The sequence below is a fragment of the Drosophila elegans genome, unplaced genomic scaffold (assembly GCF_018152505.1).
Source record: "Drosophila elegans isolate 14027-0461.03 unplaced genomic scaffold, ASM1815250v1 contig_520, whole genome shotgun sequence".
Classification (NCBI taxonomy): domain Eukaryota; kingdom Metazoa; phylum Arthropoda; class Insecta; order Diptera; family Drosophilidae; genus Drosophila; species Drosophila elegans.
In genome coordinates, this window is record NW_024545903.1 from 4,307,645 (window position 1) to 4,334,570 (window position 26,926).

General features: G+C 46.0%; 2 protein-coding genes across 8 annotated transcripts; both read right to left on the reverse strand.

Moving 5' to 3' along the window:
- Window positions 1-666: 666 nt before the first annotated feature.
- Window positions 667-15,151, reverse strand: LOC108145527 (serine proteinase stubble). Of its 7 annotated transcripts, none has more exons than XM_017271018.1 (9): window positions 15,084-15,151; window positions 9,689-9,917; window positions 5,892-6,049; window positions 4,254-5,826; window positions 3,416-3,850; window positions 2,059-2,236; window positions 1,846-1,998; window positions 1,509-1,780; window positions 667-1,439 (listed from the first exon to the last, which is right to left on the reverse strand). In XM_017271018.1, exons 2-9 carry the CDS (start codon window positions 9,915-9,917, stop codon window positions 1,276-1,278), a joined length of 3,162 nt encoding a protein of 1,053 aa, XP_017126507.1. In that variant the 5' UTR covers window positions 15,084-15,151; the 3' UTR covers window positions 667-1,275. The 7 variants fall into 7 exon arrangements, with proteins under 7 accessions (XP_017126507.1, XP_017126505.1, XP_017126510.1 ...); XM_017271016.2 differs by having other exon boundaries at window positions 15,059-15,146; XM_017271021.1 differs by having other exon boundaries at window positions 15,129-15,140.
- A 720-nt stretch (window positions 15,152-15,871) lies between these two features.
- LOC108145529 lies at window positions 15,872-26,634 on the reverse strand. The gene is made up of 14 exons (XM_041709887.1): window positions 26,060-26,634; window positions 25,685-25,998; window positions 24,514-25,033; window positions 24,349-24,456; window positions 23,598-23,696; window positions 23,466-23,526; window positions 21,912-22,138; window positions 20,706-20,797; window positions 20,352-20,613; window positions 20,047-20,226; window positions 17,389-17,898; window positions 17,002-17,179; window positions 16,558-16,936; window positions 15,872-16,501 (listed from the first exon to the last, which is right to left on the reverse strand). Exons 1-14 carry the CDS (start codon window positions 26,130-26,132, stop codon window positions 16,286-16,288), a joined length of 3,219 nt encoding a protein of 1,072 aa, XP_041565821.1. The 5' UTR covers window positions 26,133-26,634; the 3' UTR covers window positions 15,872-16,285.
- Window positions 26,635-26,926: the final 292 nt, after the last annotated feature.

The window sequence follows — 26,926 nt, forward strand, 5'->3', positions numbered from 1 at the left end:
TAACCAAAGCTATTATTTTAAAGTATTTAGGTTTACCATTAGATTCGTAAGGGGTAGAACTTATATACTGTTTGCACTATCTTTACCATTTCAACCTTATCGACAGTATACAGAAACTGTTAACTAACCTATCTTTTAACAGTCAGTAGCTCTACAATGTAACTCTTTCTCACCTCCCAACTCTTATTATAAATTAAAATTGTCTCTTTAACTATAACATAAATTTTTACATATTTAAAAATATTATAAATTCCAAGAACTAGGAAGTACTAACTAATTTACTTCTTGAAGGAACAGTCATATATTAACGGCTTACAGGTTTGAGTCTCCGATATGTTGTTATAGAAGGTTTGAGTCTGTGGTCAACACTTGACTATTTTTATACACGTTACTCGTAGAGTAAAAGTGTATAATGTATTGGTTGAAAAGTATGTAGCCGGTAGAAGGAAACGTTTCAGCAGCCTCTGTGTTGTCCCTGAATGTTCAAACAGTTATTAAACTGCTGGGGAACAGCTGACCGAAATTCAGTAATTCAGATTTTCAGTCGTTATATTTATTCCGTTTTTTCTATGTCCTTTTCTGTACCCCTTATTCGCTGGGCTTAATGCTATTATGTCAATATAAACTCATTGGAATTTGTTTGTTTTAAACATTTTAATAGAATTAATTTTGTCGTGCATGAGCTGCTATAAATAAATAATTAAAGTAAATTATAAAATAAAATTACAATAGCTTCTGCCGCATGGTTCGATTTGGGGAGAAGCGACTTACGAGATAATATGCCCTACCGAAGGACCCAACCGCCGTCGAGTCTCCTAAATTAATATTGTATTGGACTAAAGCTAAGTGTAAATGTTATGCAATAATTTAGAAAATTATGTACAGCAAATGGGAATAAATTAGGAGTCCAATCGATTAATACGTTACATGAGCCGTGACTGCATCAGTGACCTCTGGTTAATCACATTCACTAACTAGTTTTAGGGCTAGGCTAGACTAGGCTAGTCTAGGCTAGGCTAGGCAACGCTAAGTGTAAGATTACGATTATGACAATGGAAGTGCTATCAGTTGCTGGTTCAGTGGTTGCTGTGCGGGCAGGTGGAGGTAAATGGTGGCAACTGGAATCGTTGCTCGGGTTATGGCCGATCTGATCCGCCATCCGCCGATCTCTGTTCATAACCGGAGCACGAGTCCGAGTTTGAGTTGGATTCCGATGCCGTTGTGGGGAAGACGTGCTAGGCATTCGCTAAGGATCTGGCCAGGCTGAAAGCAGAACTAGAACTGCAAAATCTGGTTGATCCAGTCCCGGAACTCCGAGATGCGGGTGTACACGCCCGGCTGGTTGGCCTCCGCACACCCGATGCCCCACGAGATGACGCCTCCCAGCTGGAACCGCTTGTCCGTCTCCCTTTGCAGCACCATCGGGCCACCGGAGTCGCCTGCGGACAGAAGACAGATTGCTTTACAGAATTGCCCGTTCCCGATCTCTGGCCATCGGCATCACTCACCTTCGCAGGAGTCGTAGCCGCCCTTCTTCCAGCCGGCGCAGATGAATATGTGCGGTATGTGCTCAATGTAGCCCGCAGAGCGGTACATGGACTCGCAGATGGTGTTGTTGATCACGGGCACGGCCACCTCCTGCAGCACGCTGGGCAGTGGTCCGTCCTCGTACAGGCGGCCCCAGCCGGTCACAAAGGCCGTCTGTCCAATGAAGTTCTCATCATTGTCGGGCACACAAACGGGAATGATGTTGGGCTGGAAGACCACGGGCTCGTAGAATCTGTGGGGAAACGTAAACGTAACACGTTAATGGTTACCCCCCATAGGGTACAGGTCATAGCTCACCTCAGCAGAGCCAGGTCGTACTCGAAGGTGCGCGGATCGAACTGTGGGTGGGAGGCGACGATCTGGACACGGCGCTCCTGGTAGCCGTAGGGCTCCTCCTCCTCGGCCAGGTCGTATTCGCCCAGGCGCAGCAGCAGATCAGAGGGTGGCACGCTGAAAGTCGCACTCATGAGAACTGGGATTCGAGAAAAGGCCATTGGCCGCTCTACTCACTTGTCCACGCAATGGGCCGCCGTAATTGCCCAGTTCTCGTTCAGCAGGGCAGCTCCGCACTTGTGCAGATAGGTGGAGGTGCGCCATTGACGCAGGGAGATTTGCCAGGGCCACCGGCCGAATGCGGCATTAGCTCCTCCAACGATCCGGGGCTCGGGGAACATGCGACGACCGCAAACTGGCGGGAAAAGGACGCAGAATATAGAATACAGAATACAGCATACAGCATACGTGAATAAGGAGTGGGATCTCTTGGCTAATAGGCCTGCGCCAGGTCACAATTAAAGTAATGGGCCCGCCAGGGCCTTAAACATTTTAATCACTCCGCCTGGCACTCAGTCATCTCGGCCCAAATGTAATGTGCTTTGGCCATGGAGGCGCAGCAGCGCAGTCCTTGACTTTGGCCAGCCGCAAGGCAGGCACAGGCAGTCAACGGCCTACTTTATGGCCAGCAACTTGTCTTGTCTTGGCCCCAACCGAACCGAACCGATCCGAACCAAACCGCGACTCGTTTCGGTTCGTGGATCAAGATTGCTCTGGCCGCCACAAATCGGTCAACGGGCTGCAGGGAACAGGGGTGCGGCTTGGCTGGTTTTTGGTGGGCTTTGGTTTTGGCTTTTGCCTTGGCTTTGGCTTTGGCAGACGACCGACAACGTGACCCAGGCGGCACAATGACCGACGCGATCCCATACACGATGCAGTCATTATTGTAAATGATTGCTGTAAAAATTGTTGCGGACTGCGTCTAGCAAAAGTCCAGCTTAGGAGTGTTCTTACACATGGAAAAATATCACCTTCTTTTTTTTTTAAGGAATAGTAGATTAGTTGACTTTATATATAAGTTTTGAGGACACAATTACACAAAGTTTAAGCTTAGAAGGAAGTGAGACGGATCTTTCTCCTTTAAATTGTTTGTCTAAAACAAGGTTACAAAAAAAAAAATTTCATTTGAATTTTGTTTTCTAAAATATTAATACTCTAATTTTTTGGAATTTAGGCTGATATTGAGATTTCATTAAGAATTGATTTAAAATGATAGATTTAAAGAGCTTTAAGCCAAATAGTTGTATGTTCTTATGTTTTAAGTGCTTTCAAGAATAGCCTGTATAAACTACTACTACAACTTTGGTTGGACTTTCTCCCAGTGTAAGCATTTATGAGCTGACCCAGGGCAGCATCTCGGAAGATGTCTCCGCTTCGTGGTCTTCAGCTCGATGCGGGCTCAAGGCCAGCGTTTAGCCTTCAAATTGAATTTAATGGCCACGCACGTTGGCTTTGTCTTATGGCCAAAGTCAGCCACAAGGGTATTAATAGATTTCTCCCCGCAGGAAACGGGTTTTCTCGGCTCGGCACTTACCTTCCTTGTAATCGACGCCCTCCAATGCATTGGCGGGTGCCACGGTGGTGCTGCCTGTAGCCTCGATGGTCGTTGTGTTTGGTTCTTCGCCGCTATAATCGGTGGTTTCAGCAGCTGTGCTTGTTGGTCTGCCAGTCGTGGTACTAGTGGTGCTGCTACTGCTGCTGCTGCTGCTGCTGCTGCTGGCTGCCACCTCACTGCTAATATCGGTGTAAGATGATGTAGATGAGACTAATTCTATGCTGCTTGGTGGTGCCTCTGTGGTTTTCTCTGTGCTTGTCGCTGTCGTGGTTGTTGTTGTTGGGGCGGGCTTGGCGGTGCTGGAAGGTTTCGGTGGCTTCGTGGTCCTATGCGGTTTGCCTGGTCCGTGTGTCTCCACCTCACTGACGCTGGTGGCCACGGAGATGACCACTTTGTCGGTGGCGCTGGGTGGTGCTGTGACGGGAATGAAAAACAGGCATTAGTTTGCCCATTAAAAGCACTGAGAAAATATCCTCAAGCGTGAGCTTGCATATCGAAAATAACAGTAACTACATAGTTAAAATACATGTTATACTTAGATTAAAAAAAAAAAAAAGATTTTCTTGTTATTATTAATGTTTTTGTTTTCTTTGAGTAAGAAACGTGGATACGATCGCATAATAAAGAACATATTCATTTGTTTTGAAAAAATTTAAGAATATTTCAGATTACCCTGTTATCAATTCTATTTGGGATTAAATACTGTTGATTCATTTTTTTTTTAATAAAAGACTTTTAAAGGATTTTGGTAGGCTTCTTGTAAATATAAGCTGATGACACTAATTAAATTATTTTCTTTGAGTGGTGCAAGACTCACCTGTTGTTGCCAATGTTTGGGTCGCCACCTCAGGTGTTTGGGTGGCAAGTGGCAGCCAATTTGAAGGTGGTGCTGGTTGCCAATCGTTGGAAATGCTAGCATTGGTCGGTGGCTCAGCCTCCACATCTGTCCAGGTGATAAGTCCGGTTTTTTTGGTGGTTGTTGTTAGGGGTACTGTTGTCGGTGCCTCGGTGGTGAGCAGAGGCTTTGCAGTGGTTGTTGTTGTTGTTGTTGTTGATGTGGTGGTGGTTGTTGCCTTAGTTGTTGTTGTTGTTGCCTTAGTGGTGGTGGTTGTTGTTGTTGTTGGAGCTTTTGTTGTGGATCTCCGAGTGGGCTTCGGCGTTGTGGTTGTTGTCGAAGTTGTTGTAGGAGCTGCAGAGGTGGTGCTTGGCTTCTTTTTGCTCACCACAGGTGTGGTGGCACTGGCTGGTGACTTTGAAGGACCGCTGCTGCTGGATGCCGCTGTTGTTCCGGTAGTTGTTGTTGGCTCAGCCAGCAGAGCGGGCACCTTGACAATTTCCCCTGTGGGTTTGGGCTTGGGTCGCGGAGCCTGGGTGGTGCGTTCTGGCAGTCTTGTTGTGGTGCCGTTCTTGATCAATTCGTCCTTGAAAATGTTGGTTGTAGTTGCTGTGGAACTACTGCTGCTGCTCGTCTGAATGACAGGCCTGCGAGCTGGCAAAGTGGTGGCTGTGGTGGCATTAGCAGTGGTGCTGCTACTAGCCAGACTATCAGCCGGCTTCCTTGTGGATTGCGATCCACTGGCAGTGGTTGTTGTCGAACTCGCTGGCTTTTTCGCTGGCGCTGGCCTACGGCTTGAATGGGTTTTGTGTGGCTTTGGCGTGGTGGTTCGCAGTGGCGGTGTTGGACGTTGCGTGGTCACAGGTGCTTTTGTGCTTGTTGTTGTGACTGGTGATTCTGTTGTTCTTGTTGTGGGGGTGGTGCTGGTGCTGGTGGTTGTTGTTTTACTAGTTGTTCTGCTGGCCACTGAGCTGCTGCTTCCCGTTGGTCTTGTGTGCCGCCTGGTGCTGGTGGCGGTAGTGGTCTCCTGCAGGTGGGTGGGTTCCGTCACCGACGGCGTCGTGGTCTCCACAATTTGGAAAGTCACAAACTTTGTGGGCACCGTGGTGCTTTCAATGCGCTGCTCAACCACAATCGGAGCCGTGGTTAGCACCGGTTTGGCGGTGGTTGTTCGACGGCGCGGCGGCTTAATGGTTGGCGTTAGTGTCGTCGTTGTCTGCACCACACTGGGCTTCACAGTGGTGCGCACCACAAAGTGCGAGTTCTTGTGGGTGGTGTGGGCCAGCGGGGGGCGACGTGTGCTTGACAACGAACTGTTGCTGGCGGGGCGAACAGGTGCTGGCTTGGCGGTGCTCAGGTACGACTGAGTGACGTTCCTCAGCAGCTCGTTGGTGGCGTGCTGATGAGTGCTGCTACTACTGGAGAGACTGCTTTCGGTGGTTAGCTTGAAGAGGGCGCTTGTGGGCAGCGTGGTGGACTCGTGGGCAAAGTGGGATATGGTGTTCTGGTCGATGCTGTTGTCGTTGATTTCCGGGGCAAAGAGCGAGGCTTCCTCCTGCGACACAAAAAAAGGGGAATTAACAGGACTCTGGCGGAGACTGAGGGGTGCGGATAACTCACCTTCATTGCACAGCACGAGCCAAAGTAAAAGCGATCGATGCAGGTTCCCAGATGCGTGCCATTCTGCTTGATGCAATCAATGGCAAACATGCAGACTCCCGAGCGCCCCGATTTGCGAACGATGCAGGGCAGATGACGGATATTTCGACCAGATTGGACTGTAAATAGCAAGACAATTACCAGAACAATCAGTATAATGGTAACTCAGAATAACGAATATAATGATGATGGCGATGGTGATGATGGGGGGACTTAGCAAATAAGATGCCTATTCTGGTGCCACAAGCTGGAATGGACTGCTCCACACCATTTCCGTTTGCCGCGGCGATTAACGCCTTCGAATTTGTACGCCAATTTGAGCCAGGCCTTTACCGTTAGGCAAACAGTTAACACAAGTGAAAATGAAGTGGCAACAAGCGAACACGAACACGAACACGAACATGAGCCCAAAGCCAAAGCCCAGAGTACGAGGAGAACCCATAAAAGCCGCCAGATCGCTGAAGGGCGTCATCATCACCCGGCCAAAACATACACATAAGACCGCCCGATGAGGCAACAGTAGCCCATCCGCATTATTGTTATTTATTTATGATTTTTGCTTTTCTGCGGCTGCCGCTTCTCCAAGAACCGCCAGCATCGTCATCATCGTCATTGTGTAATCGAGCCGAGAATTATCCGAGAGCTCGAGCTTTGAACTTATATAATTACACGCGGCAGCACGGGGCCAAGAGTTATTTGTGTTTCGGGGTTCTGACCAATCGCGGCCAGGGACGAGGGAGCTTCGAACAGCGAGAGCCTCCAAAGAAATCCCAGCTGGCGGTCCTGATTCGCCTTTTGGGTCATAAATTTACTTAACAAGCTGGCCGAGACATTTCGGGCTTAGCGCTTAATATACTCGCACATAAATAAGCCACTTTGCTCGATTTTGGCTGCTAATTATAAGAAAAATAAATCGAACGTCGTTTGTGCAAGGCGATTTCTTAAATACCTTTTTGGAAAGTATTATGGGAGGTGCGATTTTCGGAAACTGCTTTCATTTAGGTGTATATGAGCTACTCATATATATGTTTTAGTAGGATAACAAATGGTGTATGAGTGTTAAATTGTTAACAGTTTTCTTTCTTTTCTTTCTATTTCTGGGAAGTGTTGAGAGTGGTGTAGAAAAAATGAAATTTAATAAAACATAATAAATATTATTCTAAGTAACTAAATCTATGTTGAGATGATAATTTTTGCTAAATGTGAACATTTTTTATATAGCGTTTCAATTATCAAAACCATAGTATTGTTTAAGACTCCAAATAATTCTACAATTTACAATTTTTTTAACATTCAAAGACCAATCGATTAAACTTTATTCCATTTTAATCTATCTTCGTTAATTGTGATATATTATAAATTAAAATCTAAATTGAGCGCTAGTAAACACAACATGCAATCATTAGTAAAAAACAAAGACATGTTACACAATTTGCATTTAAGGCAACTCAATGCATTGATATTCCCACTTTTTCGGAGGGTATTCAAATAAATTTTGCCAACTGCCTTTGTGGTGTTTTGCGTTTATTGAACTTTAGCCATAAAGTGTCGCACATTTCTTATGCAATTAACACGACATTTTGGCCTGAGCTCTCCTGGGCATTTTCCAGTTTGAATGCCTCAAAGGCGAACCAAAAACAGATGACTCAAAGCACGAACTTGCGGGCAGCAGAGCCGAAAGCCAAAATCAATCCATCGAAAAGTGGATTCAGCCCGAAACCGAGACATTGTCACGTTTCATAGATCGTGGCCGAGTCGGCAGCGGTTCTGTTTCTGTTTGCATTTCGTTTTGTGGCTTTTTGGGTCAACAGCTTAGCATATGTTTCGCTAGCCACTCGCCTGGCCTACCAAATAGCCAGAATCGAACTTGCCGAGGTGAAGGGAGCTGGCTGGGAGGTGGGAGGTGGGACCGGCGACAGACCCGCATTGCATGGTAGGAAATTCGTTTTTGGCATGCGAATGCGGCACCACATTTTCGTGGCCCGATTGTGGTGAGTGGCGCAGCGGCTAAGTGGGTCACCGTCAGCCCAGAGCCAAAAGCCAAGAATCGCGGTCTCGGTTCGATCTCCGGGTTTGTTTGTCTTATTTCCCTTTCACTTGCCATCAAATTTACTTTCCGCTTTCTGCAACCGCCTCTTCCCGTCTCCGGTACTCCGGCTGTCGGTCTTCCAGTGTGTATCAAGATTATTTATATTTTCTTTGTTGCCGCGGCGGTCCAGTCGTAAACATGAAATGCTCGCCGGCACACACTTTCTTGGCAAGAGTGCAAGTCCGAGTCCCCGAGTACGAGTATGATTCCGATTCCAATTCCAATTCCGATTCCCGGTCCGTGCCCGTGTCCATGTCCATGTCCGAGTGTTTTAGTCGGACTGGCCCGACTGGCGGCGGCAGTTGCTTATTTTATGGCAACATTCTTTGATGGCTGACCTCAATTGCTTTTGCTCGCTGACGTTTGCCAGTTGGCTCTTTGGCCAGGCCAGCCCCGGTTTATATGAAAGTTTCGTAGTTTTATTTTCATCTCTCCGCTGGCCGCTCAAAGGCTGCGCTTTGTTGTCGTTCGGCAGACAAATTGGCAGCTGTGTGCGGACGCAGAGGAAGTGCTAATAGCGTATAAATTTGATTCTTAATGGCTCTGACCCAATTAATCTTCGTTCCCGGCAACGCCTGTCTCTGTTGATTACTTTCATTAGAAATGCTCTGGCTCTGGCTATGTTGCTGTTTCTGTTTCTGTTCTCAATTTGGTCTCACTGCTGCGAGTTCGTCGCTTAAGTCTTTTGTTTTCTGCTGCCAAGCTCTCGACTTTTTGGCAATAAAGTTGTGCTATTGTGGTAAAAAGGAATTGTACCTTTAGCAGTAATTTTCTAAGCATAAAGTTAATCGCTTAAGAAAAGACTATTAAATAAATTTTGTTATGGCTTAATATGGTTCAAGTTTATGTTTGTCTAGTTGTTCATCTGCTATTAGGTTTAATATTTATGGCTAATACTTCGAAAAAAACTGTAATAAAAAACTCGTTTGGTTATTTAAATTTATGTTTATCCGCATATTTTTTGTCGTTAATCTGTAAGATTTTTTACTATATCTTTTGAGTTGTAATAACTGATAACTACTTTAACTATAAAATAGTTGAGCTTTAGTTCTAATCTTCGTTTATCCGTTTATTTATTGTCAAAAGTGTTTTTATTTATATTTGGCTTTAAATTTATTAGCTAAAAATTTTCTAACATAATGTTAAGAAAAGTGTACCTAAAAACTCGATTGGGAAAAGTTTGTAAGCTTGAATGGCACCAAGCAGTCTTCATAATGGGTTGTATACTTTTAAAAATTATCCAGAAGTGTCCTAGTTGCATAAAAACTATGAAGTTTTTGACTTTTGCATGACTTTAAAATAATTAAAGGGTGTGCCAGACATCCCATCTCATACTTGCTACTTCAATTGGAACGTGCTTATTATATTTTGTTTAAGTTTCTTATAGCTTCTGTATAAAGGAGGGCCTGGGCCTAATTTCATTTTAATCTCTTTAGATGCTCCCCTGGCTGTGCGTTTCCAAAAGAAAACAAAATTTAATTATCTACGTGAGAGAAAGTGCTGGAGTTCTTGGGAAACAATGTAGAAGAAAGGGCCTGATGAGATCGGTATCTGCATCTGCAGCTGAGTAATTCCAGCTAAGTGAGAGCGTCAATGACTTGACACCCGTGAACTTGATTGGTCCGATGATTCAATAAGTGAGGTGAGAGTGGGCAAGTCGGGTACTTACACTGTGCTAAGCTGGGATTATCCACAAAGACGGGACTGGCGTCTATCGTCGTCGTCGGCAGCAGCAGCAGGCTGCCCAGTGTGAGGAGGCTGAAGACGAGGCTGGGGCGTGGCATCTTGGCCGGGGCTATCGCTGATGCTCTACTTTTGTTGAGGGTCAGATCGGAGGCTTCTACCGCCCTGGCTGCTGTGTACGTGTAGGTGTCTGAATCCGTGTGTTGTGCACCCATCTGCAAAAAGAGCATACAAGTTGGTTAGTCTTCTCCCCTTCATATGAGTCATGTGAAATGTGAAACGTTTTTTACGGCCATATTCAAATTGATCACTAAATTTATCCATATATTTTTTTTTCTACACCAAAACCGATGGGCACGGCCCAGCAACAATAACAAAAAGAAGCGGGCGAAACAGAGGAAGCAACAAGTGCGTAGAAGCAATACTTCGCCGCTGACTCAAGTAGGTGAAAGTCTGTCTCCGGTGACTTGCATATGCAAAAACGGGGAAAAATGAAACAAAACACAGAAACAGAAACCGAACGAAGCTAAATTTGCCGAGGCATTCGGGGCGTATGTGTAATATGGCGTATTGCTTGGTTTAGTCATGCCTAAAATGCCCCAAATGGAAAGCAAAAGTGTGTGTGCATAGAAAGCGACCCAAACGGGAATCGTTTTACTGATTGTATAATCTGCCCACAGTTTATATAACCGCACGGAAATGCATTTAACCCCCGGTTCCCATTCCCAGGGCCACAGGTGCCTGCCGACTGGTTCTCAACCCATCCCAGCTCGAGGTTCAACACACGCCTAATTGAGCCGGAGTTCGATCTGGCAAAGAAAGTTCATGGCTGGAAAATGTACAGAAATGATGACATAAACCGGAGCAATCAAAGAAAGCGAACCAACAACTGGCGACAACAAACGATGATGATGAGTTGGCTGGAGTTAACTGGACCTGCTCCGGGATCCGATGACAAGGCGAGTCGCTTTGCGTCTATTTCTCGCATACTTATGCCCATGCCCGGAGGCCTCTTGCGGTGACAACACATTCATTGATCGAGCGTTCTGTTCTGTTCAGCTCCGCTCCGCGCCGCTCTGTTCTGTTTGCTTTTGGATTGGTGTGGTATGGCATGGCCTTTCTTTCAGTCACGATTCTGCAGCGTTGAGATTTTAGCTGCGTTTGGCGAGCGAAGGGGCAGAGTAACTCTCATTGTTAGCGGCTGTTCTGTGCGTTGCGTAATACGGTCGTTGAACCGGGCTCCGAGGAACTTGGACCGCAGCTTAGTAAATGGCTTTAATTAAGCCCAAAATGCTAAATCCGTATCAAGTCCGTAATTAGGAACGGAAGCCATAAAACATAAAACTAACGAGTATGCAGGCGGATCACCTCAATTAAACACTAGAATCGAACCGAAAAATACATTGAATACATTGAATAGCATTACACATGATCTCAAGTCCAGTTCCACGATTGTTTGGCTTTTCGCAGCCTCAAAAATGTTGGCCAGCTATTTGTGTATTTGGGTCACGTTCAGACCATATCGGTATGCGTATCTGTATAATTGTGTCGGCGTTGGCTGTGTGTGCAAATTAACATGAATTTCTGAGCGATAACCAGAATGCCTGGGAAGAGCGAGATGTTGCCGGATCTGGGTCAGAAGCAGCGGATGATTTGCATGATTTTGATTTTGATTTCCATCGGATCGGATTGGATCGGCCAACACCGGGCCGTCCCTCCAGCTCCAACTTTATGGGCAATTAAGTAATTTCCACTTTGCGACTCGATACAAGTGACAATTTCATTTGCTCGTTAAAAGTGAAATTACAATTTGTTTTGTTTGTTATTAAAAATACATTTTGCAACCAAGTTTACCCCGAGTAAAAGCGAAAGCCAACAAATTTCTTTGTGGCTTTTTTTTTTTTAGTATTTACCTAAAAGAAAAGTGAAATGCCAGCAGCAGCAGCAGCAGCTTGTAATTTCAAATGCTGAACAAAAGAATTATGCCATTTGCCATGGAACGACTAGTTCGTCAAAAAGAAACCACATACACATGGACTACGTTTCTAGTGTAATCAAATAAGAAGTGCGTCTCGCTTGACGCTGCTTTCATTTCTGCTTACCAAAAACGGAGCTCGGAGAAATTTTGTTTGTGTGTATTTTATTTTATTTTTTTGTTGTTTTTTTTTTTTTTTGGTATTGTGTCCACTCAGCTGCGGGCTGCCATGGCTCAGCGGCTAGGTAGCTCTGGGCTGCCGGTCCCCCAACTGGCGGCCAAGGGAGGCCCAGTTCATAAGTTGAAAACGAAAGACTCTGGGCACAAACTTGATGGGCAGGCGTGCGCATCGCCTGTCGCTGAGGGCCGGCTAATTGTTTCGGCAGCTGCGTCTGCAGGTTCAATGCAACCATCAACGGCAATTTCTCAATTGCAAATGCCGAATGCAAATTACAATAATTACGCCCTGGCATTTTATGCCACTCTACGCAGCCCCTCATCCTATCATCCCATCATCCTCCAATCATCATCGGCCTGGCAGGAGTTCTGGCCCGGCAAACCTGTATAAACCAGAGCGCCCCAGAACGTGAAATGCAAATAACGCAACAGGCATCCTACTGCCAGATCATCTGTGGCCGCAAGACAAGCGTGCTGTTCGCCGGTCCCCTTCGCATCTGTACCCCCAATGCTGTCGAGTGCGTTTTAGACCAAAGACAGGCGGACTGGCAGGCCTCAAACAATAAGGAAGAGCTGGTGTGTGTAGCAGTGTAGTCGACCCACTGGTACTCATTTCGACACATTTTCAATTGACACATTTTAATAAACTTTTGAAAAGGTTACTCTCAAGAGTAGGTCTTTGGTTTTAATATTATAGTTGAGAAAATTTCAACGCAGGCCAAAATTGCCTATGAAATGGTATTAGGAAAATTAGGATACCCCATCCTAGCACCTACGTTAGATAAAATAATTGCTTTCTTTAGAAAAGAAAAATTAACATCATAAGTGTCAAATTTACAACAATATCCTTAAGCAACATTAAGACTGCCTTCGCATAGTGTTCAGTGTTTCATTCAACCCTGCATACCCTCGCCAGCGCATTGGCATAACCACTATCAGACCAGTTCTTAAAACCGAAAAGCAAAAATCGTTTGCCAGGGTGCAAAGGAGGCGAAACCATTGGCGGGGAAGCTGGAGACGGCAAAGTTCTGCTCTTGCCTTTTTCCCAACAGCCGAGGCAAAGCAGAAGCAGAAGCATAAGCAGAAGCAGTCGGCAGTCGCAGCGCAATTGAAACACTTGTACTATAGTAAGCTGCTGCTGCTGCTGGTGCTGCTGCTGTTGCTAACTCTTGTGGCAAGCCGCCTTGGTTCGCCTGCATTTTACAGGAATTTCAATAAATTTACAGAAGGAGCAGAGCGGACGGCGACTTTTGCTTTGGACTCGTTTTTGAGCTTTGGCCGTGTTTGCGGCGCTTGAACTTGTTGCTCTTGTTTTGCTGCTGCCTCTGCGCTGGTGCAGTTAGTTGCAGTTATGCTGCGCATCTATCGGCTGCTCTGTATCTCTGTACTTGTATCTGTATCTGTATCTGTAGCTATAGCTGTATCTGTATCTCGGCATCTGTATCCGATTCTGTATCTGTGACCGTAGTGAGTTGGCGCTTAATTGACTTGTACGCGGTAGAAAGTGCACAGCTACTTTGGGCACTAGCTCGCTACACTCGCACACACAGACAATAGGCCGGCATATCTGGCGGATGCGTATCTTAGTCTCGGATCTTTTGCATTTACTTGCGTTGGCTGCCAGTTCTGTTGACGTCGCGGATCGGTTCACTGCGGCCAGCTATTTTGGGTCATTTCTTTTAATTTGCTGTTACCATATGAGTGTTATTATAACTCTTAGCTCTTCGTGGCTGGTTCGTTTTATGAGTTTCTTCACTTTTGGCTCGTTTGTTTGACACTGGCTCTTGGCCTTTTTCCGGAATTATACCTTTGTTATTTTGTTGGAAAAAAAATCCACACAAAAAGCACTGTTAGGACGGCTGGGAAAATCTTAGTTCCCGAAATTCGTTTCCGTTCGGTTTGTATTCTTGCACTTGAACTTGCCTCGCGACTTTGGGTCAGGCCAATTATTTCAGTAACACACACGCACACACACACACACACTCCTTTGGGCTCCGCACACTCACGCGGAGTACGGAATACGGAATACGGAAGACGAGCAGAAGACCAAGTTAAGAGCGCGACAAGTTGCGCACGTCTGCGGAGTGGAGCTCGCACAAAAGATCCACAAACCAGGTGAAGCCAGGTGAAGCTCTGCCTCTGCCACTGCCGCTGCCCACTGCGACTGAGATTTGGCCACGCCGTCAGAGCCGAAGAACTTGGTAAGGCGAAATTGGTAAGTAAGTAAGCTAAGCTCACTCTCTCGCTCGCTCTGGTGCAAAACCAAAACCAAGAGTAAAGGCAAAACCAAAAACAAAAACAAAACCAAAAACAGAAACAAAGCCACTAACATGTGCGCATGCGTGCAGTCGACGTCGACTGCGCTACGCGCATAACGGTTTCCATTAAGGCCAACAGCGAGAACGGCCAAAAGCTAGGCGCTGTTTCTGTTTCTGTTTCTTATTCAAATGAACCACCTCTCTCTCTTTAGGCCACCTCTCTCTTTTTTTGTTGAGACGGCTCACAGCTGATTGGCGGCAAAAGGTGTTTGGCGGGGGGTGGGGTAAAGGCGTTTGGGGTTAACAGCGCTTTCACATTAAAATAGCAAGAAGCAGAAGACAACAGTGCGGCCAACACACACACCCACACACACACACACACACACACACGGATATGCAGATAGCCTGGCCTTTTCTTTTAATATTTTGTGGTGCAAATGAGTTTTGTTTTTGCTGCCGCTTGCCATTCTTTGTCACCTTTGTGAGTGTGAGGGCCGCCGTTTGTTTGTCTTTTAATTTATGCACGTCGTCAGGTTAAGAAAGTCAATCTTTATTATGCTGAAGCTAACAGGCAAACCTGTTGGCTGATAAGAATTGCATGGTGACTTCCTTTATTTTGCAGTATTCTGAGAAGGAAATTTGTGATTCTGTGAAAAGATACACTTTCTACTAGGTAATATTTAACACTTCCTCTAAAATGATCGGTAACAGCACTTTCTAGCTTTGTAGAATGCACTCTTTTTTGAGTAACTTGGATTCGTATTGTACATTATGGCAACACTACCGCCAAACACTCATATCACATCATTAGGCTCCGTGAAAAAGCCATTTAAGTGCCAAAGAAACCCAATTATAAATCACACAAAACGCGTCTCACAACATCTTGGTTTAATGAATCCAGCCAAACCAAGCCAAACAAAACAAAACAAAACAAAACACAACGCACAATTAACTATCAACCACTGACTGACTTGGCGATGACGCGTGTCTTTGGCCGTTCCTTGAACTCGAGAGACCTTGACACTGGGGCTGCTCCACGGCAACTGACTGGGGACTGGAAACCCAGGCGATCCCCGATCCCCGATTCTTTGGCCAATTGCCGATGCCCGAAGAAGTGGATGCCATTGTGGATGCTAAGAGCGGGGCGATCTGACGGCAGAGAGAGTGGCTGATAAGCTCCTTCATTGACCGTGTCTCTCTCCCCCCGAATTTGTTATTGAATTTTGATGGCCCGCAATCCACTTGATGCCCGGTGATGATATTGGCCAGGTTCAGGGGCTAGTGTCCAGCCAGCGGAAGTTGGGCTCATTAGAAATTCAGCTCATGCACCGCATGTGGCACCTGTTGCATGGACCCAGTTACTCTACGCTCAACCCAAAATGTTTTTATCTCGACTCCCGAAGATATCTCTGTTTGTTGTTCGTGTCTTTTGTGCCTTTCTGGCTGATGTTTGCTGCCCCTGTTTTTTTATTTGTCTAACAAAGATAAATACAGATTCCCATCTATTTGGAAATCATTTTTTAGTTGCATGGTTGAGAGGCTGGCGAAAAGTATGCAATGTATTTTTATTCATCGGAGACACAAACCAAACTATGTAGACATTATAAGTGCACAATGTAAATGTAAAATTTGTGTAAATTCCTATAACAAAAAGTGTTGCCTGCACCTAGGCGTAATATTTTCATTTAGATACAAATTCAAATACAATATAATCTTTTAGTCTAGGAGTAGCTGTAAAAGTGAAAACAAACAAATCATATAAACTTGAATACTTTTTATTTGTTTTTTAAAACATAATTAAAATTAGAAGTATAAATGTACGTGAAAGTGAAAGTGGATCATCTCAAATGTAGGAATCTATCGTCGATCAGTGTATAATAAATATCGAAAACTTAAATCGAATGCGTGAAATGCAATGAGAAACGAATGAAGGCGAAGGGATTGATTCAGGACAGGCATATGGGTAAAAGTCAAATAAATACAAGGCCCCAAAGACCTTGGTCTTACACACTAGCAACCCCGAGTCGTAGAGGAATCACATGGCCTGGCTAACGGGATGCATCTCCGCAGCGGACGCACACGACTGCAGGACTCCTCGAACGGTGACTGCAGTCTTCCGGTTGTGGTTATCTGGTTTTGTGGTTCAGTGCGATGCAGTGCGATGCAGTGCCTCCTACGCGTTGTCGTTGGCCATGACCTTGTTGATCCAGGGGACGAAACGCTGGATATTGGTGTAGACGCCGGGCAGGTGCTCCCGGCCACAGCCGATGCCCCAGGAGACGAGTCCGATCAGCGTCTTGCGACCGTCCATGGTCAGCGTGAGCGGTCCGCCGCTGTCGCCCTGGCAGGAATCCCTTCCGCCATCCTTGTATCCTGCGCACAGGAAAACCTAAAGGGGAATAGAAGGGTCAGAAGGTAACCCGAACATAGTTGTGGAGCACTCACATCATGGATGGCCTCGCGACGTCCTGCCGCGCGGAACCACCGCTGACAGCGATCGTTGGAGATCACCTCCACGTCCACCTCCTGCAGCACGGACGGCACTGTACTCTGGCCATGTCGGGTTCGCCCCCACCCCGCCACGGTGGCCATCTTTCCCGTCAATTTCGTAGACGAAGGCGGCAGACAGACGGGTATGATGTGCTGCTTATAGACCACATTCCTATCCAATCGGATCAGAGCCACGTCGTTCTTGAAGTCGGCGGGATTATAGTGGGGATGCACCTCCTTCCGCTCGATGCCGTATTCCTCGTGATTCAGCCGCTCCTCCTGCCCCCGAACATCCCATTCGCCCAGGCGGATCTTCATGTTGGAGTTGGTGGTGCTGGTTGCGAAGATATTATTATTGTTATATTTAATATTTTTATATTATTTCCATGAAAGCCTTACGTGGCCACACAATGGGCGGCTGTAACCACCCATCGATTGGAGATCAGGGCACCACCGCAGCTGAGCTTCCTGGTGAGGAATCCACTCTTGATCAGCGCCACCTGCCAGGGATGGGATCCAAAGCCGGTGGAATGCCCGCCCACAATGCGATTGGACCGGGTGTAGACCTCGCCGCAGCCTGCGATTAAAGAATAGGCTATGTTTTAGAAAGGGAAATTCTTATAGGTACCCTAAGAAGTCCACCAAAGTAAAGTAAAGTAAAAAGAGCTACAGAATCTAAGAGATCAGTGTGACAGAGCAAGTGAGTGGTTGTGTGGTGCGGTGCAGCTTAAAGGAAACCCAAATGCAGTGGTGCCAGAGAGGAGAGAGTGTGAGATTGCTTTGTACCCGGCACTGGACGATAGCTGGCATCGCCGTGGTAGCCACTCTGGTACTCATCCGCCGCCTCGCCAGCATTGAGATCCAGGACATTTCCCACCGCAAAGGCCTGTGCGTTGGGCAGTGGCTCGTGGGGCGGTGGTGCGCCGGCCGAATCCAACGGCGGCGTGGCCTCGGCATCGAAGAAGCTGTCCAGGTGGTTGGTGATCCCATTGATGGAGCTGGAGCCCAAGTGGCCGCCACCCTCGTGTTCCCAGCTGTTCAGGCTGGATGAGGAGGAGGACGAGGAGGGGCGGGTGGCGCCGGGCTTGTAGGGATTGGAACCGCCGTTATACAAGGCTGGTCGCTTGGTGCCGTAGTAGCTGCTGGGATAGGCCGGACGGGCGGAGGAGGACGCCGTGGACGATGTGGATGGGGCCGCTGACAGGCCGTTGCCACTGTGGTGGTGCAGGTGGTGCTGCGGCTTGTTGGCGTTCGTCGACAGGTCGGGGTAAATGTCATGCAAGTGTATTATGTCGCCTGTGTGGGAGAATTGTGATACAGGATGATGATCTGATGATCTGATGATCTGACCACTCAACTCAGAGAGTCAGACTTTCGCCCAAAAGCTGACATGCAATCATAATAAAAAGTGAGACCCCAGACACGATCGCGATTATGTCAGGCCCAGATGTACTGCAGAGTGGTCAGTGGGGCCAGTCTGGCCATTAAGACAAAGACTGGGTCTTTCGCACGTAATTCAAACCAATCCGAAAGCCATTTGGGGGGACACACAGAACGGCGTCATGTCTTGATTAACACTTTCGAGGAGCTCGGCCTGGTTTGGCTGTGCCGTAACTTTTGCGCTGTGATTTTTCCCACATTTGAAAGCAAACAAAATAATAAAACCCTCGAAAGGGGCTGCGTGCAGGGTGGTGCAGGGCCCAGACCAGCCAAATTGAAACAAAGAAAGAAAACCAAAAATTTCACTTTTAAATGCGAAAACGTTCACCTTCGCTTATTTCCGCAAGTGAGTTTTGCCCATTTCGGGGTTGACTCCGGTTTTCGGCTTTTTAGCTTTATCATTGTCGCCAGACGGCTTGGGAAAACTTTACACATGAACTACCAAAGAAAGCACGCAGAACCCGCTTCTTTGTAGGCTTCGAGGAAATGTTCACCGAAAAGTGGGGAAAAAACTCTCAAAATTAAGTTAAATTGCGGTAAAAGAAAAGGTTGAAGACGAGATTGATGTGCTTCCACAAAAAAAGGGCAGAGAGAGAGAGAGAGGCGGTGAAAAACAAAATTTTCCACTAAGAATTATTCATATTATGTTGTAATGCTTTGTTATTGTTCAGGTTGCTTTTATGTTTGTAACGTGCGCATTCGAAAAAAGAAGGCAGAAATCTAGAAAATTAAACAGAGCACAACAAAATAGCTGCGGAACAGCTGAAGAAGGAAAACGGTGGCTCACAGTAGCCAAATAAACAAAACTTCGTTGGCTATACCGATGCGTGAGTGGCATAATATAAGTGGCTCTGCCTCTATTCGTAGGTCTTCTTGCTGCACTTATTGCCGAATTGGCCATTGCATTCACCTCGATTACGATATAACCAATGCACTTGATGGGAAACCAATTGATCCACAAACCAGCGAACTCTGTTTAAATTGGTTTTCAAAATGTGAGCGTATGAAGTAAATAATACTTACGAATATATATAATATATATAAATATATATATTTTTGGTAAAGAAGATTTTGTATAAATTTTTAATACCATACTGTGCTTCAGTCTTTTCCATTAAAAAAAAACTGGTTGCCTCAAATGTTGTTATTTGTTAGGTCAGAATACTGAATTTCTCTAAGCCAAGAATAAAGATTATTAATGGAAACGCCTAACATTAGTTTTTCTGAGAGATCTGGGAGATATAGGGTAAACTTATTTCGTAGAAGTTTGTAACAGATATTCAAGTTTTATGAAAATTCAGCAACACAGTGAAGAAGACTAACCATTTGTAAAAAGTATGCGTACTAGCAATTTCCATTAATAGCATTTCAAGCTTTTCCTTTAATTTTAAAACTGATTGGCAAAAAACTTCTTTTAGCAATATTGACAATATAAAACACACAAAACACAAAAACACATCTTTCTAAGTCTAAAAGTTATTTTTCTTTAATAAATGAATAAAAACTTGAACTTTAAAAAAAAACTAATGCGATTATTAAATATTTTCCGGTAAAAAGCATTTGAAACCATTTTTAGCTAAAGAATTTAAAGTTTTTTGAGACTCTTTAATAATCTTAGAAATTAATATTTTTATGAACAAAGAAAGCTTATTTGTCAAGGTTTAGAAGAATACAAAAAGATCTGCAGTATCATCAATATTATATAACCTATTATATTATATATTAAAACACCAGATTTTTTGCTATTTAGGTGAGTTTCCCCGGACCGGGGCCCAAAGGCTATGCTTTGCGTAGAGCAATTTGTTGTCATTTTCGAAATGCAAGCTAATTTATTGCTCTAGTATACAAAGCCGAGTTGCATAACTCAAAGCGCAACAATTTGCAATGCGCGGGAACGGCGCAGGGAAAGCAGGAGGTGAAATGTCTTTCAGAATCAACTGATTGCCTGGTTTTTGGGAATGGGAAATGGTGAGGGTGAGGCGTTTGGTTGGGGGCGATACTTACTCGTGTTATTGACCGGGGCGGCATGCGGACTCTCCTCGGCGTCGAGATCTTTGTCCACGCAACACGACCAAATCATGCCGCCGGAGCAGAGATCCAGCGGCTTGCCGCCGCCCAAGACACATGAGATGGACAGGCCGCACTCGAACTTGTGGCCACGAAAGCGGCACGACTGCGGTATCACTGCAAAGACAGGGGCAACGGGGGGGAATGAGATTAGTCAAGAGGAGGGCGTGGGTTTGGGTTTGGGTTTGGGTTTGGGGGTCTGTCGAGTCAAGTCAAATTGGTTGGGGCTCAGGGTTAAGTACTTCGGGAAAGCATCTCCATCACGCTATTCTCGCCATAGTATCCGGTTCCACTGCGGCGGGACAGGGCGTCCAGGATGAGCATGTCGTGCTCCTGCTGGGCACTGGGATAGCCCAGGCCATCGACTCCAGGGGGGGAAAGCGAACACATGGCCACCGCTCCCAGGATGACCAACCGAAGCCAGGTGTCCTTGGAGTGTGGGGGCAATGGCAGCATGGCAATTGAACGAATTGAAGGGGATTGAAGAGGGATTCTCCTCGCGGACTTTCACTTTCGATTGAGGGGGTAGCTGCACTTTCGCTTTCTGGCTTATGATTGATTTTTGTCGCTAGCCGTCAGTGCAAGTCGATCGTGACAAGCTGCAGTCCTGCCACTAGTTCACCAAGGATTTCACTTTTGTTTTCATCGGGCGCTTTCTTGAGCGGTTCACGCATGCGCAGTTTCGACGCTCGAAAAAAGAAAATTGTAATCGCCGCTTCACTTTTATGCCCCTGGAATTATCTTTCTTTACGCACGCGCACACAGTCGGCGAGGAGCGAGCAAACAGAAAGGCGACCGCGCGTCGGGAAAATCGGCTCAGAACTAAGCCAAGCTTTTGTGGCCACGAGCCGAGCTGCCAGCTGCTAGCTGCCAGCTACCAGGTCCGAAAAGCAGCCGAAGAGCCGAAGACATTCCGCTTTTGGCCATTTCACTTGCAGAGCAGCTTCGTCGAAACAAAAACAAAAACAGAGCAGAGCGGCGGCGCAACAATGTTGCCAGCGAAGCTGAGAGCTACAACATGTTGCCGGGCATCAATTTGCTCGACTTCAATTGGTCTTTTTTGGGTTTGGGTTTTTTTTTCTATTTTGGCCAAGGTTTCTGCTTACATAAAAGGCCAAACCAAATAATCTATAATCTTTGGGAAAATGGCCGACTCACGGCGGTTGCTGTTAACACTTTCCAATGCGCCGAGTGCGCAATTGAAGTTAATTGCAGTTGATTTTCCTGTCTGTGTATCGGTATCTGGAAACACTTTTGCTTTTCTCGCACTCATAGTCGTAGTCGTAGTCGTAGTCGTACTCGTATTACATATATCCGTGGCGGCAGCAGCTGCCATTGAACTTGTGCAGCCGCCACATGCTGGCATTTGATTAATAATATTTTGCCTGGCTGGCCATCGTTTTAATAGTCATTCACAGTTGCCCAAAAACGCGGCCTTTCTTTGTGGATCTATCTACATCTCGCAGTTTGTGCCTTTATGTTAATGTGTAATCACCTTAAGTTCGGGCTTAATTGGCTTTCGTGTCTTTCTCTTGGAAAGTCCAATTAAACAAGATGAATTGGCTGCCCAAGAACGGAATGCTCAACTTTCGCCGGGGCCCAAGTCCGATCTTCAAAAGGGGTTTCTCAATTGCCTCGATTGGGAATTGGGCCGAACTTGACATGGAGGAGCAGCGAAGATCAAGGTTAGCCATGACGTGTTAACTAATATGCAAATTGTGTAAGGCGAAACGGAAGACTTAGGCAACGAACTCGATTTGACTTGACCGTAAGGAAGGGGAAACTTTAAGTGCTATACTCACAGTCCAGCTCATCGAAGAACTTGGCCTCCTTGGGCAGCTCCTTATTGATGGCCTGTTTGAGCTCCGGCGAGATCACCTCGTTGTACACCGAGTTGTAATTGTTGTGGCCAGCGGCAGCAATAACAGAAGCAACTACTGTTGCAAGCAGCAACAGCAACAGCAACAGTTGGTGCGGCGAGCGCATTTTGCAATACTTTCGTTGTTGTTTACACTTGTTGTTGCCGCGGCTGTCACTGATTTCTGCAATTGTGTTTCACTTAATTCACGTAGCGGCGCGAGTTTTTGATTGAATAATCGCGCCTCGTTTGCATAGCACGCCGAAACGGAGAGGGCGGCCCAGTAAATGGAATTAAGTTCACAATTTTCTCCGCCTTCTTCTGTTTTTTTTTTTCGCGGCTACGCCAATATTTCAGGGGTTGGGGGAGGGGTATCTTTAATATCTTACACACTCCGTTTTCTGCGGTCTCGCGTCGCCCAAATGCAGCCGCAGTTCGCGAACAGTGTGCCGTCGCGTCGAAACACTTAATAAACAGTTGGCTGACAAATTCAAAATCAAAATGCCATCAGCACCGCCAACCGACTGCTGAGCGGTACGCAGCGTGCCGAGCGCCGAGCTCCGACTATTGAGTAATAGTCACAGAAGAGCGGAGCGGTAGAGAGAAAAGCCAAGTCAATCCAAGTCGATCCAAGACGGCGAGAGACCCGCATTGAAAACGAAAGTGGCCAAGGCAACGAGTTTTGTCGCTCAACTGGCAATTGCATGTTGCCGCTGGCTCTTGTGTTGTCGCCATGACTAATCTCCAATTTCTTTGCCCACTAGCGCCTCTCTACCTTCACCATTCCGAAGAGGAAGTCGCGTTTTCCCCCAAACACAAATTGGTGTTTTAGCAAAACCAACAATTGCCGAACAAATTGCAGCCGGAAAATCCAACTCAGCCATATGGGTGCTTTGTTTCAAGCGTGACATTTGTGTTCGGAGCAAAGAAGCTTTCGAGCCGGGCCCAATGATTACCAGTCGATAATAATTGGCCGTTCGGTGGCACACATTTTCGATTTCATTGCCACCGCCCACCGAAATACGTATGTTGCTGCGGTGCAGCACGACAGAAATCCCAACAGCAGCAGCAACAGCAACAGCAGCAGCAATTGCACTGCGCAACAACATTGGGCAACGCAGGCTGGCAGGGCTTAATGCGCCTAATGTACAAATTACCGCCTGGCAGTTGGGGATTGTGCCATTTGTGGCACTCCACCAAATAGGCCAAAACCAGTGACATAACCCGACAAAGAGGCTCGTTTGTTTTTTTGGCCGCCTGGTTTTCTCTTTTTTCTGGCAGCGGGCGGCGTTCAAGGTCGGCCTCTAGCCCACTTCCCCCGAATGGCAAAAGTAATTACCATTAGCTAATTGTATTGTTTATTAAATCTAGTAAATATTGTGTCTCTGGCCGGGGATTGCACATTTCCATTGCCTAATGCTACGAGCCGTAAACTAATGAGATGGGTTGCATTGCCAAAGGTTCGGGTGGGATTTTCAGGGTCATCAGCAGCTATAACTCGTTGCGCGTCACCACTTCCTGTATCCACCTCACAGTCTTCTGAATATTGTGATAGATTCCTGTTCCAAGTAAATTGAATTGAAATCGAATTGTTAGTTTTTTGTTTGAACTGCAGGTTTTGCAATATCACCTGGCTGATGATCTACTCCGCAGCCAAAGCCTGCACTGGTAATGCCTACAAGCACATAGCGTCCGCGTTCCCTGATCACCAGTGGACCTCCGGAATCTCCTGAAAAACATACAATAATGGGTAAGGTAGGTATACAAAATATAGAAAAATAATTAAACAGCTTTAATGAAAAGAATAGAATTTTAATAGAACACTTATAAGTTTACAAAAAAACAAAACTTCGCCTTTAAGTTTTAAAGTCACCATCCGGGGATTTTGATGTCTTATTAATTGAGGTGTGTTTGAGCAAAGAAATGCGAAAAGACAATTTTGAAAATATCTAACTCTAACTGTTTGTATACACAAAATAAATAAAATCCAATTTAAATGAATAGAAACATATTGCAACATAAATGCTTAATCACATGTAAACTTAATGAAAAGTATGCATTAAGACCGTCTAAGAATTTATTGCTATGAATTGACCATTGTATTAAACAATGTTTTTTCTTTTAAATTCAATTATTATAATATATAAAAATATTTTCTAAACAAAATTTACTATTGATTTTTTTAAAAGTTTATTAGGCCTTTTGTCTAGCCAATTTATGTTTAACAGAAATTTACTAAAGTAAAGCCTAAAAATATGCAGTGTTTTATTAATATTTTTATTTTGTTGCTGCTTCACCTCTGAGTGTTGATGATTATTATTATTAATTTAAAAATTATAGCTCTTTACTCATAGTCATTTGGAAGGATGGCAGAAACTCACCCAAACACGCATCCATATGGCCATCGGAATGACCGGCGCAGAACATCTCCGCTTTAATCTCCACATTTATCTGCTTGCTTTCGTGCCAGCGAATGCAGTCCAAGGTGGCTGAAATAATCACCATTTATTTTCTATTCACTGGAGTACTGCTACATGAACACTCACTTATGATGGGAACACTGGCCACCTGAAGCATATTGGTGCCCGCGTGGCCCATGTGCGCCTCCGTCTTGCCCCATCCGGCGATCAGACCCTTCCGGCCAATCAGCCGGATCGGGTACTGCGGCAGGCAGATGGGCAGGATGTGCTCCGTGAAGGCCGTCGGCTGGGCCAGCTTCAGCAGGGCCAAGTCATAGCGGTCCGGCTGCGTCATGCGGAAGTTGAAGCGCGGATGGATAATCTTCTGCAGCACGCTGTGCTTCTCCACGGGCAGCGGTTCGTGGATCTGGCCCAGATCCTGCGTGTCCAGCTCCCCCAGATACACGGTGATGTCCGCCAGCTGGGCCTGCTGGATGCAGTGGGCGGCCGTGGCCACCATATTGGCCGAGATGAGCACTCCACCGCACTGGTACTCAGCGATGCGGATGTGCGCCTGCCACGGATATTCGGCAAACTGCGCCGGACGACCGCCGATAATGCGCTTCTGCAGAGTATTCTGCGCCGTTCGTGGCAATCCACACTCCGGCTGCAAACAATTTTGGTAAACAATTTATTATACTGAGAATTTATACAAATATATTTTAATAAATAATATTATTGCCAAAGAAGTATTAAAGCTGAGCTCATAAAAATGTTCACTCTCTTCATGCACGAGCTCGATGCTGAACAAAAATAACTGCAATGAAAACCACTTTAACACTGGTTTTAAAACATTCAAAAGGATATCTTACAGCACGTCAGCACAATTATTGGTTAATATCTACTACAGTTTTAGGCTTGTATGAATTTTTCAATACAGAACTTTTTTTTTAAATGCGGTGGTGAATTGAGAGTGTATTGCAGCAATAAAAACCAAACATAATTCCAATCTACAAAATTTAAAATGTTTTCACTATAACGCCGAAATTGTAGGTAATGAAAATAAATTGTTGTGGGACTTTTACACATAAATATAATGAAAAATACAAATGTTCGTGGAGTTTTTTGGCTCTCTACCTGTGTTATTGAAGTTTTAAGTTGATATTTGTGTCTTTTTTAACTGCTATAGAGGGAGAATCAGTTCCTGATCTGGCTTTGATTAGTTAAATCCTGCCTGTCTGTCAATTGGCTGTAAAATTGCTCAATTATCCCGCTCTGCGCGGTTGCAATGGCTCAATTATTGCCGACTCAGACCCACCTTGAGACCGAGCAGCTCGTTGTCGTCACGTCTGCGCAGCATGATGCGTTTGGGCAGGCTGTTGAGGCTCAGCTTCAGCTTGCCGTAGTCCACGAGGTTGGCCAGCGGCGATGGGGAGTGGTGCTGTTGCTGGTGCTGGTTCTGGTTGTGTTGCAGCGGCTCAGCGACGCAGCAGCTGAAGAGCCACTTGTTGCTGCCGCAGCCCTTGGCGTGCTTGCCGCCTTGCAGCCAGCAGGAGAAGCTCAGCTTGCAGGGCCAGACGCCGCTCTGGTGCACGCATTCCGCGGGCACGCCCAGCAGAGTGTTCAGGATGTCTGGAGGAGATCAGCATGGGGATAGTTGGGGGCTTACAGAATCGATAAACGATCTACTCACTGGCTTGGGCGCGGTCCAAATGGCAGAGGAGCAGGAGGAACAGGCACAGCCACAGGCACAGCTGCAACTGCATCTTAACGTCTTATTCGGGGTAACAATTCTCACTTCACTTAACTTCACTTGATGACACTTAAACGCTCATTGGAATGGGCTACAACGCTTTTGTTGCTAATGAAAGCATGACAATTTCTTATTCACTCTTAAGCTGGCTTCTGCCGTTTTCTTCTTACACTTCCTATTATTGCTGCTCCACTTTTACTGCTAGAAGACGCTGCTGTTTATGGGCCTGTCTGGGTGACTCACGGCCACGAGAGCTTCTCGAGTGAAAGAGATGTGTGTCCTTGATAGGCGAACAAGTTTCGGGGTCGCTTGCAAATGGGTCGCTGGCGGTGGGGCTAATGGATTTTTATATAACACTCGTACTCATAGTGGGAACTGGCTCAATGGCACAGTTTTCCGTCAGCGGTTTTCCTTTTCCCAGCAGCCACGCACCCGAACCTCACACATTTCCCGATTCCGAGAACTATTCTTCGCGTTGGGATGGATGAAGATGGAGTCGTAAGCCACAACCGCACGCGCCGCTGGCCAAAAGCAAACTAACTTCACGCCATTAGCCAAGACGCAGCAACAGGTTGATCTTGGTTCTTGTTTGGGTTTGCTGCTGCCGTCAGTTGGTGTTGCTGCTGAAGCTTCTGTGGCACTTTGCTGCTCTGATCTTCCCCAGCCTTACTAATTATTACGAAATGCTGATGACGCCGCCAGCGGAGCAGGAAATGTTCTCCCAGTCTGTTATAATTATTTTATGCGACATAATTGCCACAACCGCTGGCGTCTGTCGCCGGAATGGGAACAGTTCTCTTGCGGCAA